The following is a 12,737-nucleotide window of genomic DNA, read 5'->3' as shown; positions in this document are numbered from 1 at the left end:
AATGGCAAGAAGGTATACGCTGATTTTTACAGAAACGCTATTAGTGTAAGAGGAGATGATTAGAAGACAGGCCCTGGAAGTCGAATACTGGCTTCACAGCAAAAGAGCTGCATGATCTTGGGCAATCACTAAGCTGTGCTTTACTTTCCGATCCATAAAACTTAAGATAATAAAAGTACCTACTTCATACAGTTGAACAAGAATTAAATGAATTTTTGGAAGTAATACACTTAGAGGCACCAATTAATATTATCATTATCATTTCTAGTCACATTTCAAAATCTGAACACAAATCAATTTTATCTGATGGAAAAAAGAGCCACCAGAGACCTCACTGAGATGCATTCTGAGTGACTGATTGAGTGGGTGAAGTTTATTATCCTTGTTATAGTTATTACATATAATATTATAAATATATTTACTATTATTTATTTAGTGGGTGAAGTTTATTTATAAAATGAATCATTTTGGGTAAATGCCAGCAGCAAAGTTCCATCTCATAGGATCTTACACTTTTACAAATGAGAAAAATAAGATCCAGGGAGTCCAAAGGACTCACCCTACAACACAGTGTTTGTAAAACATATTCTTGAATCAGTGATTCATGCAAACTTAACTATCAAGACAAAATAAGACAAAGTAAGACAAAATAAGTACCTAGTAAATTATGAATGAATGTGAATAGAAAACTTGATTTCAGATCAATAATGAGCAACCTTTTTTTTTTTAGATCAATTCATCGGGGCACCTGGGAGGTTCAGTCAGTTAAGCGTCTGCCTTCAGCTCAGGTCATGATCCCAGGGTCTTGGGATCGAGCTCTGTGTCGGGCTCCCTGCTCAGGGGGAGCCTGTTTCTCCCTCTCCCTCTGCCTCTCCCCCCAGCTTCTGCACTCTCTCTCTCTCTCTCTCTTAAATAAATAAATAAAATCTTTTAAAAAAAGATCAATTCATGAAAAATAAAAAATGTTGTGGGCTATATATATTTTTTTTTTCATTCAAAAGGGAAACAATTTTATTCCAACAGGAAAGAATAAAGCTTCATCTTATAAACTTGGCCCTGCTTATTAGTTATTACTCTCTGGTCACATTTAAGAAATAATATCGCCAAAATAATTTTCTGTGTTTTCATCCTTCACATTTATGTATGTTTGGAGATCACACAATATATTCACAGGGAATACTTCATTTCACCCTCAAAATAACGCAAGTGGGCAAGCTTTATTATGTTCCACGTGCAAACGGACAAAGGAAAAGTCACAGGCACAAAGTTATTTGCTCCAAGTCAGACTGCAATTTAAGCAGGACAGCTGAGCTAAAATATGTCCATTTTATTTGGGGTGGGGGGGAATAGTTATTTAAAATGGGAAATTTTCACTTGTCATTAACCATCAACACCTATGTCCGAAGATGGGCAAAAGCAGCATTCTTGGTAACCAGCCTCCTCTGAGAGGTCTGAGAACAGGACCAGGGAAATGAACTGGTGCTGAATTGCTCAGCAAAAGAAACAGTAAAATGGAAAGAGGTCTCACAGGCAGGAAGGACTCCATGGGGAGCACTAAGGAGACAATGAGACCCAGAGTCATGCCATAAAATAATGACAACTCCAGGGGCGCCTGGGTGGCTCAGTCGTTAAGCGTCTGCCTTTGGCTCAGATCATGATCCCAGGGTCCTGGGATCGAGCCCCACATCGGGCTCCCTGCTCCGCGGGGAAGCCTGCCTCTCCCTCTCCCACTCCCCCTGCTTGTGTTCCCTCTCTCGCTATGTCTCTCTCTGACAAATAAATAAATAAAATCTTTAAAAAAAAAAAAAAATGACAACTCCAGGACTGGAACCTAGATCCCTGAGACCCAGAGAAGAGATCTTTCCCACCTACCCAAATTTTACTGTGAAGGAGAGGAAAATGTACTCAACTTGAGAAGTTATGGATCAAGTTTGCAAGAAATTTCCTTGTGGTTCTATAGAACGTAAACTTTGCCTAGATTTAATTACATTTGAAATGAGATACATAGGTTGGCTCCTCTGGTTCTATCAAGCAAGTTTCCCAAAGATTCTTGCCAAGGAAGAGAACTCATAGTTATAAGGCTAACACTTACCCATTGTACGAATCAGCCACAATTTTCTGAGGTGCGGTAATTGAGGGAGGAGTAATTTCCTCAATGTTCGAGCAGTTTCCTAAATCACAGACATACACCTAGAGAATCAAGCATGCATCTGTAGATCAGTGTCCGTATTCAGTTTGACCAACAAGTATTTCTTTTTTTATTTTTTAATGCATCCCCCACCCCCACCCCCTCTCTAAGAGTAAGTATTTCCTGAGCATCTGTTCTGTGCTTAGAGTTGTGCTAGTCACTGACCACTTTTCAAAGTATAAAAAAAACCCCACAAAACTCGTAAAAGTCAGTTTTATATCCCATATCCTAATGAATGTGCATCCTGTTTACATCAATGAAATACAAATACCTATTTTACTGGCTTGTGGAACTAATCAAAATTTTTTTTAAGATTTTTTACTTTTTTTTTTTTTTAGTAATTTCTACACCCAACATGGGGCCCGAACTTAAAACCCTGAGATCAAGAGTCATATGCTCTACCGACTGAGCTGGCCCACCCTTCAACTATTTTTTAAATGTAAGCTGTATCCAAGTTTATGGGCTTCCAGCCATGGTGATTGTAATAAGCTTGTCCTTTTGAAAGAAGGAGAGTTGAAACACAGCAGGACTGTTTTCTCAAAGATTTCAATAATACTGTATTTTCAGAGACTACTAAAGTTACCCTTGGTTATTATATAATTTAAAATGCTTACAGCTGATTTTAATCAGCTAGTGATAGCACAGACACCACCACTCTCTTATGAAAAATGAATTATCATTAATATAATAAACCCATGGCTTTGAAAAATCACAAATAAAGATGATTTAACAGTAGGTCAGGACTGTCTTAGGTAAAGTCCAGCCCTTCCTAAAGACCAGATCTATGACTCAGTGCTAACCTAGTGTCTAAAACTTAGTAAATACTCACTGAGTATTTACTGAGTGAAAGAATTAGGTTTACCTATAGATATATCAAGATATGCATGTGAGTGTTGATATCTAATTATTCACTTTAAATCCTCAGACTAACCAGTTCATCCATGATGAAATACATTCTCTGATAAAGCCAGTCTACGGAGATGGAAGAAATTAATCTTGAACCTTTGTAAAAAACTCTCAGGTCAGACACATCAGACATGTCGACAGCCTCTTTCATCCATATGAGAGTCCCTTCCGAGAAATAAACAACTTGCTGGTGGACATTAACTGATATGCCTAGAAGAACCATGCAAATACATGTGTGTTATGATATCACAACCAAAAAGAACCTTACATGACAAAAAATTTATTTCTTTAATTTTTAATAAGGAGATTAAAATAGAAGTCAGTCTGGGTCTTTTTTTTTTCCGCACTAAGGAAACATTTCTTCCGATCATACTGACCTGTAATATTATGGTGTATAGCATCTGACTGAAGGCAATGCGCTTCATCTACTAAATGTTTTAAAGATCTCTTTCTTAGAGAAGCTTTTCTGGATAAAAAGAGCCACTGTTCCTCTTCTTGAACTAAAACAATAACATGATTTATAAGAAGACCAACCACATGCACATCGACACACAAAAAAAACCATTACCATCCTTCAAAGCAAGGCAACTAACAATCGAACAAGGCTGGTCAGATTTTTCTCTGAAGGCACCGGGGGCTTTTCAACTGCAGCATATATCACATTATTCCACAATTGGGGGTGGGAAGTACAGTGTCAGTCAAGTAGGCTTTATATGTATGTGCCCCGAAAGGCCCCCAAAATAACACCACATAAGAGATCACCATTCTCAACAGCCTTGCACCCGCAGGAGCTCAGCTCATTACCCACAACCGTGAGAATGTGGCTGCTCGGTGGAGGTGGCCCAGCCCAGGCCAGACTGGGTTGTTGCGTAACACCAGACAGACACTGGTTGTCTCTGTTTTGTCTTTTATTCTCTCTCCCTTTGAGGCCAGAGAAAAGTCCTTAGAGCAATGAAATCTGAGGACTGCAGGACTCTGCTTGACGTCCCACTCAGTTGGAGACTGGTGCAGGGTGCGTCGATGAAGGGCAATTAATGAAAGTTATGCAATAATTGCAGTAACAACAACCTTAAACCTACTCTATATTTAACTCATCCTTCGGATGCTTCTTGCATAACAAAATGCCTCTCCTTTCCTAGAGTCCAGTAACAGCCAAAAAAACCAAAGGCTGGTGATAGACAACACTCAATACACATAGACATGTGCAGATTAGAGAAAGGGGCAGTCCATTCAGCAAATGGGATTCTGGCGAAAATAGAAAACAGACTCCTAGAATTCTGAATCTTTCTGTGTTGTTCAAGACTCCTACTCATGTCCCCAGAATATTTCCAGTGCTTCTTAGAAAGCATTTTCATTTATTATTTTTCCCACACAGTATCATACAGTAAGTATTTAATCTCTCAGGCAATCATTCAAATGCCAAAATGAAAAAAAAATAATACTTCAAAATAATAACCAAAGCTAACTTGGTAGATTGAATATTCGAAATGGTAAAATGTAAATTATTAAGTCCAGATATATTTAAAAACCTGAAGGAGAATGGAATAAAAAGATATCTGATATGTATTAAATGATGATACATAATACAAAACGGGGGTGAGGGCAAAAAGATTACATGTATCCCTACGCATTTAATGTGAGTCACAATCACTAGTGATTTCATCTGAAACTAAGGCTTCGTATGAGGCCATTTTTTTTAATCCCTAAATTTTTCATTCTAATTTTGAAATTCCTAAATTCTAGTTTAAAACCAATAACTTCTATTTGTCAAATACTGGATGGGATTCATTTAAAATCGGAGCTTACCAAGTACCAAAAGACAATGTTGATTTGGGCAGAAGAGGTGGAGTTCTTGGGATCAACCAGAGGAGCCAGGACTCTGAGATCTGAACCCACCCTCGCCACCCCCTCAGTTCCCGAGTAACAGAAGGGGCATTCCCAGGCTGTACCTGCTGAGGATAAAGTGGTAATACTAGATTCTGCTTCGGGCCCCTCACCAACTTCATTTACTGCTGCAATGGAAAACCTATTCCAAAAACAATTTAGAGAGATGTGTTTCACATGGCATGGTGTGAACATGAGATAAAAAGAGAAGGAGCAATAATATTTCTATTTAAAGAACAATGTGGCAATGCACGTATCTAGTTACTCAGTCGCACTGCTCAGCACTGAGATGACCATCAATCACATCCTTGTTTGCATTCCACATAGAACAGTTCAGGGTCACAGAGGTCAAAAACTGAACTCTGCTATCTGCATGACCCCCATCCCTACCCTCATTTAAAGAGGCCTTTGTAAATGCTGGAAAAGTTAACAATAATAAAATAATCCCCCTAATGGTTAATAAAAAAATACCACTAACAGAATTTCACTTCCTTACTTTTTTCATGTTGGGTTAAATGAAGAAATGGTATTTATGGTGTTTATGATGTTTTTATTGGTGTCTATTTATAAGGATCCTCTGAATATAACAGAAATACTTCAGAATGTTTTTGCTTAGGACACTGTAGTCTAACAGACACAAACTTGAGGAAAACTATGATAACGTCAACCCAACAGCACAAAGTCAGTGGGAGTTTTCCAAATACATTTAAGTGATTTTGGGGCCCTATGTCTTAAATAACGATTATGCCTACGGCCATGCTGGCTACATCTTCCTTGCACCACTTAATTCTTACCTGTAGGTGGTATTTGGCAGAGTGGAGTAAAACTGGAAACTGGTTCTCTGTGTCCCTGAATCTAATTGTTGATTTTTGCTGATCAGTCTTAAGTTATAACCCAAAATAGGTCCTCCTGGGAATTGGGGTGGAGCCCAACTGACTTCCACGGTGTCGGGACTCGAGCTCTCAATATTTCTAATGGAAGGAGCAGTCTCAGGAACTAGAAGATGTAATGGTGACATGGTGAGCAGGAAGATGTACAAGCAACAAATGTAAATAGCATGGGCGAAAAAAGTCTTGTTTTTTGAAGTGTAAATTAAATATTTTCATTAATATTCAAAATAAGTGATAGAGAGAAGGTGGTAAGATATCTTGATCCCTAAATGAGACCAGCTGGCTACTTTCCTAAAGGACTCTACCAAGTGTTGTTTTCCTTGCATCTAATTTATGAAGGTGCAGGTATGCAAATAGGATAAATGTTCTAGAAAAAAGTTATCAAAAGTCTCCAGAGATCTGAGTGAGTTGAAACTATGGGGTGGAACCCGGCTAGGAAGGAGAAGAGAATCTATAACAAAATGGGAGTCAATGATTAACAGGAGTTGAAAAAAAGTAAATCCTGGGCCTTTTCACTCACTGGAGTGCTTGCTATAGCCTGACCAGTTCCAGTTGAAGATGCAGGCTCAGATAAGCTGGACTTAGAACAGTGTGCTTCCCTCTTGCTGACACCCGATGTATGTTCCTTCCCACGGTGCCCAAGATCCCTTAGAGTCCAAGTTCACTGTGCTTTAGCACTACCCTCTCCCTTGAGAAGGACTAAAGGAACATGCATTCATTAATTAAGCATTCACGCATAGGGAGGGACACCTGGGTGGCTCAGAGGGTCAAGTGTCTGCCTTCAGCTCAGGTCATGATCCCAGTCCTGGGATGAGTCCCACATCGGGCTCCCTGCTCAGCGGGGAGCCTGCTTCTCCCTCTGCCTGCTGCTTCCCCCTGTTGTGCTCTCTCTCTCTCTCTCTCTCTCTGATAAATAAATAAATAAAATCTTTACAAAAAAAAAAAGCATTCACTCATAGACTTGAGAAGCTACCTAAGTAGCAAAGAACAGAAAGAAAAACAAATGATCTAACAGCCTGTCTGCCATTCCGCCTCCACCTACTTTTCATACCTCCCACCCCCTAAACCCGCCCTTTCATTTCCTCTTCCGGTAGAAAGACACACTTTGATGTCACTTTGTTCTCGTGTAGACTTCCCTGCCTCTGAACACTTTTGGCAAATGTTCTGCATCACTCCTGACTCGGGAGAGTTGGTAGAAATTAAGACAGTGCAGCCTTCGCACTGGATGAATTTTTAAAAGGCTGTTTATTGATCTCTCAGCCTTTCTCCAATATGATTCCTCCTCAACTCTCAGACCAGTCTTTGGCAAACACAAACATCACTGTGTCTACTCTTCTGCTCCCTGCACTCAGTCACCTTGGTGAACGGAGGGGTACAAATCATCTTTCACTAATTAGAAGCAGGATGCCAAAAAACCTAATTCATTAGGGTCAGTGCTCAGACACAGACATGATCTGCTCCACTTCGAGCAGGTTGGATGCCACCTACATGGTAAGCTGTGATTATTGTCCAAATCTCTCCCACAAAAATCCTCCCTGAAAGGCCAGAGTGGGCACGATATTCCTTGCCTATTAACCATTCTACTTGGTTAAGAAATTATCTTCATAAGGGCCTTGATTAAAAGGTAATAATACCATCTAAATCATACATTTCCCATCACGAAAGAAGAGGGCCATGAGGCATGGAACACAAAACAGGTAACTGTAAGTTTGAATGTGGCTAGAAAAGTGAGAAGAATTGAGGAATGAGGTGCTGCCCATGGAAAGGATATCCGGTGTAGGTCTGGAATACATGGAGGGCATGAGGGCTTGCAAATCCACGAGAAAAGCCCAGAACTGGAAAGCAAAATTTGCCTTCTTCATTATTTTGATTTGACTAGCCATGGGCCACCATGGGCCCTGGATCATATTATCTCTCCAGCATCAGAAAATGTCCCAGCACTATTGGAATACATGAGGCATTGCTTTGAACAAAGAAGGATCCACATATTCCACTCTGATCTGGAACATTTCAAATATTGCCTTAGCCAATGTCTGACCCAAGCTTTGGAGGATGGTCAGGGAGTAATCAGCAGAGGTGGCCACACACAGACTAAAATCTGATAAGCAGTAAGCCAGCACCAATCAGGGAAAGGGTAAAATGCCATCACCAGCTTCATCAGCTGTCCAACTGTGCTTAGGTCCACAGCCTAGTTCAATGTGAGGCTCTGTGCACACTGCCGAGTCTCCAGAACTAAGGGGTTGGGACATCTAACACTTGGTCTGGCGTACAACCCCGCAGGTCCAGTCAGCTAACCCTGAGGGTAAGGGCACCACATAACTCTCCCTTCAGTGTCTGCCCCGCACATGCACTCCCCTAAAATGCCCTAGGTTAGATCCCTTTTCCCAGCATGGAAGTCACAACTTCAAAAGAAGAAATCAGAAAATGCTCCAAAATAGGTACAATTTTTTTTTAAATCATGTCTGATAAAATGTCCAAGTATTATCATAACCTCCAGGTTGACCGCTCTCCCTCTGTGCTTTCCAATCTGATTCCCTCATTCCTTCAATCCATCCTATGCGTAGCTGCCAAAACTATCGTTTTCAGAAGCATGTGAAACAATTACTTCTCTGCTTAAAAACTGTCCTTAACTGCTAACTGCTTATTGAGGCTTATTGTGCAACCTGACTGTCCTTCACCCCTGCGCTCTATTTGCGCCCCATTTGCAAGCCCCTAACGGACAGACCCTGTTCAAAAAGTCCCTCTTAACATTGTACACAGCACTTTCCCACTTCCAACGTGCTTTCCTTATTTATTATGCTTACTGCTTGGAGTATGTCTCCTCCACCAAAAGGTGAGCTGCACAAGACCAGGGAGTTTGGTACTGATCATAGAGACATGCTGAGCACCTAGAATGCTATGGGGCATATGGTTAGATCAGTTACTGAATGGATCAATTGACGAAGGAATAATTTATTTCATTATTTAAAATAGAAACAAACTAAACTAAAGCTTTGGAATAATCTCCTTATTTCATGAGCCACAGGGACACAGTGTACCTCCATAAGGCTGAGTCCTGTAACTGGGACTTGGCAGAGAATACAGCTGGAGCTGGGCTGTGAAGATCCAGACCACTCGAAAAATATACTCAGTGAAGGGATGCAGGGGCTGTACCACATATGAGAGCTTGGACATGGCCTACGTCAGGGAGAGATTAATAATTAGTGTTTACAGAATCACCACCACACAGTGCAGCTCAAGAGCACAGATTAGTTTGTAAGAGCTTCAGAACTTCTTGGATATGGGGTAACCCGGGGCCTGCCAGCCCAGAAGAAATGGGCCCGGAGCTCGGAGCTGAGCCGTCCAGATGTCAGTCTGCATAATTCACACCCAAAGTCTCTCCTTCTTCAAATTGGCAAAATTATGGATTCAGTTATTTGGCATTTACCTCAAGGCTTTAATAATTTCTCTATGTTAATATACAAGTGGGCACGTTCTGCATGGAGCACTGGGTGTTATACGCAAACAATGAATCATGGAACACTACATCAAAAACTAATGATGTAATGTATGGTGATTAACACAACAATAAAAAATTAAAAAAATATATACTTAGTGCCTTGGGCTATTTTCCTCTGAACTTTCTCATGCTTTCTTAAAAGAGACAGTCCTAGATGACTTTCTTGCCCTCCATCCTAGTTAGAATCCTTGTAGGTGGGGTGGGCAGAAAATGACCAAGGATATGAGTAGTTGGTTAGGTGACACTGCACTGAAGGAACAAGATGTATTTCTAATATGTTTTCCTAAAAAATAAAGGATTTAGCATCAACATGTTACGGAGTAGCACAGATTAAAGTTCATCTAACCCAACCATTCATCTTACACTTGAATCTTCTCTAGAATGTCTTTACACCTATAATAATTTGGAAAAAAAAAAAACTTGTGTGTACGTACACAGGCAGCTTTTCATACCTCAGTATAAGTCCAGCTTCCAGGAAGTTGTGCATATTTCCACTGAATGATGTATTTTACTCCAGAGATGTTGGCAGATTTCCATCGTAAGGTCACACCATGGCTTCCAATAGAAGAAGCAAAGGGTGCAGTGGGGAAATCAGCATTTTCTGGGGAGAAAACAGGACTTCATTCACCATGCACTTCTGTCTGTCAAGTCAGGAGAAAGGGTGTCTGTTTCATCTCGGGCTCTGAGGAGTCTCTTGTCACAACTACATCTTGCCACAATAACTTACCTGAATAATAAATGATGTACATATTCAATTGGCTTATTTTTATAAATCAGCTAGACAGTCTGACATCTTGTTTTCCCCGTAGAATTCACTATTATCATTTTTTTTATAGGCAAGCAACATGGAGTATTGTACAGTTTTCTCTTATGATAACACTTCCTTACAGGTGGGTGCCAGGGGCGTGTATGGTGCATAATAGAACCATCTATTGTTCCAGAACATGTATCCCAAGACATTTTTAAAATTTTACACTACAAACCTGTTGCTATTGCTCATCTTCTCAATAAATTATGTTTATATGTACAAGTAATTCTACTCCAAAGGATTCTATATTCAGTTGTTCCATATTGTAAAGTATTTTGTGACTTCTAAACATTAGTAACGTTGATATGGGAAACAAAAGCAGAAGAAAAATTATTAAATTTCCTTAATACTTACAGCCCATTGGCAAGTCCTCTAAAGAGGCAGAGTGACATTCCTCTAGGGACCCAACTGCCTCAATGCTGACACTTTGCCAAGGGCAAAAGGCAATCTTAGCCTGACCCCCAGGATCCTGTAGGTCTTCTTTAACAAAGAAAAAAAGTTCCTTTAGAAACTTTCTTTATCTCTACTCCCCAAAATACATGTTGGCAATCATCCCCCAAGCATATGACCCACTGATATACATCTGGAGGGTCTCATAACTAAGGTTTTAGTGGACAGTAATAAACGACCTTTTTCCAACAATAGTTAACCCCCTCAAGGTCCTGGAAACCTTGCTTCTAAAATTCTGGAGTGACTTACGCCATCCCTAGCCCCCTCCTCACTTGAAAGCATATAAATCGCCACCTCTCAGCTCTTTCTGCCCATTGTTCCTGTGCCTGTGCTTAATAAAACCACCTTTTTGCACCAAAGGTGTCTCAAGAATTCTTTCTTGGCCATTGGCTTCAAACCTTAACGTTTTTCCTACATCAACGTTACAACTGGCAACACACATTTATTGTTGCTACGTCCAGGCCCCATACAAAAGGCTAGAATTTGGAATGGTATGTTCCACTGGAATGAAGTTATTTTACTTTACTTTTTCTATCTTCCAAAATTGTGAGTGATATCATGCTTCAGCTTGCTTTTTCCCCCCAATTTTTAACTGTGGTAAAATACACATGACATAAAAGTTACTATCTTAACCATTTTTAAGTGTGTTCAATGGTACGGAGTATATTTTTATTGTTGTGCAACCATAACCACCATTCATCTTCAGAACTCTTCTCATCTTGCAAAACTGAAACTCTACCCAGTAATCATTAACTCCCCATTCTGCCTCCCCCCAGCCCCTGGCAAACACCATTCTACTTTTGGCCTCTATGACTTTGACTACTCTAATACATCATGTAAGTGGCATCAAACAATATTTGTTTTTTTGTGACAAGCTGATTTCACTTAACATAATGTCCTCAAGTTTCATCCATGTTGTAGCATGTGTCAATTTTCTTTCTTTTTAAGGCTGAATAACATTCCATTGTATGTATATATCAAATTTTGCTTATCCATTCATTTGTCAATGGACACTTGGATTGCTTTCATGTGTTAGCTATTGTGAATTCAACAAGAAGCGTATAACATCAGTGTATAAATATCACTTCAAGAACCCGCTTTATTTTGAGTATATACACACAAGTGGAATTGCTAGATTCTATGGTAATTATGTCTTTAATATCTGAGGAAACATCATGCTGTTTACCACAGAGGCTATATCATTTTACCTTCCCACCAATGGTGCACAAGCATTCCATCTGCTTCACATCCTCATCAAAACTTTTATTTTTCTGGGTTTTTTAAAGGTAGCAATTCTAATGAGTGTGAGGTGGTATTTAGTTGTAGTTAGGATTTGCATTTCCCTAATCAGTTAGTGATGTTGAATATCATTTCATGTGCTTATTTACCTTTCGTATATATTCTTTGGAGAAGTATCTATTCAGGTCCTTCGCCCATTTTTGAATTGGATTGTTTGGTTTGTTTGGCTGTTCAATTTTAGGAGTTTCTATATATTCTAGATATTAATCCCTTATCAGTTATATGATTTGCAAATATTTTCTTCCATTCTATTGTTGCCTTTTTGCTCTCTTGATAGTGTCTGATGATGTACATATTTTTTTTTTAATTTTCATGAAGTCCAATTTGTCTATTTTTTCTTTCATTGCCTGTGCCTTTGGTATCATATCCAAGAAGTCATTGACAAATCCGAAGTTGCAAAGCTTTTACTCTATTTTTTTCTTCCAGGAGTTTTATAGTTTTAGGTCTTACATTTAGGTCATGAATCCATTTTGAGTTAATTTTTTCATATGATATTATGTAAGGGTCCAATTTTATTCTTTTGCATGTGGATATCCAGTTTTTCTAGCACCCATTGTCTTTTCCCCATTGAATAGTCTTGGCACCCTTGTCAGAAATCATTTGACCATCTATACAGGATTTATTTCTGGAGTCTTTATTCTAGTCCATTTGTCTATATGTCTGTCTTTATTACTGTAATAAGTTTAAAATCAGGAAGTGTGGGTCATCCAGCCTTGTTCTTATTTTTAAGATTTGGGGTCTCTTGAGATTCTATATGAATTTTCAAATAGATCTATCTCTGCAAAAGATACTGGAATTTTGATAGGGATTACA

The 12,737-nt window shown here is 39.4% G+C and overlaps 1 protein-coding gene across 8 annotated transcripts in view; it reads right to left on the bottom strand.

Moving 5' to 3' along the window:
• Positions 1–12,737, bottom strand: part of ROS1 (ROS proto-oncogene 1, receptor tyrosine kinase) — a 108,094-nt gene that overhangs the window by 77,301 nt on the left and 18,056 nt on the right. For 7 of the 8 annotated variants that reach the window (XR_003521541.1, XR_003521542.1, XM_027602924.1 and 4 more), the window contains 7 exons: positions 9,820–9,968; positions 8,907–9,045; positions 5,773–5,974; positions 5,044–5,120; positions 3,472–3,594; positions 3,120–3,304; positions 2,093–2,190 (listed from right to left, as the gene is read on the bottom strand). Coding sequence is in view for 6 of the 8 variants with exons in the window: in XM_027602924.1 (XP_027458725.1) it covers positions 2,093–2,190; positions 3,120–3,304; positions 3,472–3,594; positions 5,044–5,120; positions 5,773–5,974; positions 8,907–9,045; positions 9,820–9,968 (973 nt within the window). In the remaining 2 variants the exon portion in view is untranslated. Of the gene's footprint in view, positions 1–2,092; positions 2,191–3,119; positions 3,305–3,471; positions 3,595–5,043; positions 5,121–5,772; positions 5,975–8,906; positions 9,046–9,819; positions 10,009–12,737 lie in introns of all 8 variants that reach the window. The other variant, XM_027602927.1, reaches the window with a different exon arrangement.

The sequence above is a fragment of the Zalophus californianus genome, chromosome 7, assembly GCF_009762305.2.
Source record: "Zalophus californianus isolate mZalCal1 chromosome 7, mZalCal1.pri.v2, whole genome shotgun sequence".
In the NCBI taxonomy this organism is placed as follows: Eukaryota; Metazoa; Chordata; class Mammalia; order Carnivora; family Otariidae; genus Zalophus; species Zalophus californianus.
Note: the sequence above shows the minus strand (reverse complement) of the source record. Positions and strands in the feature narration are given on the sequence as shown.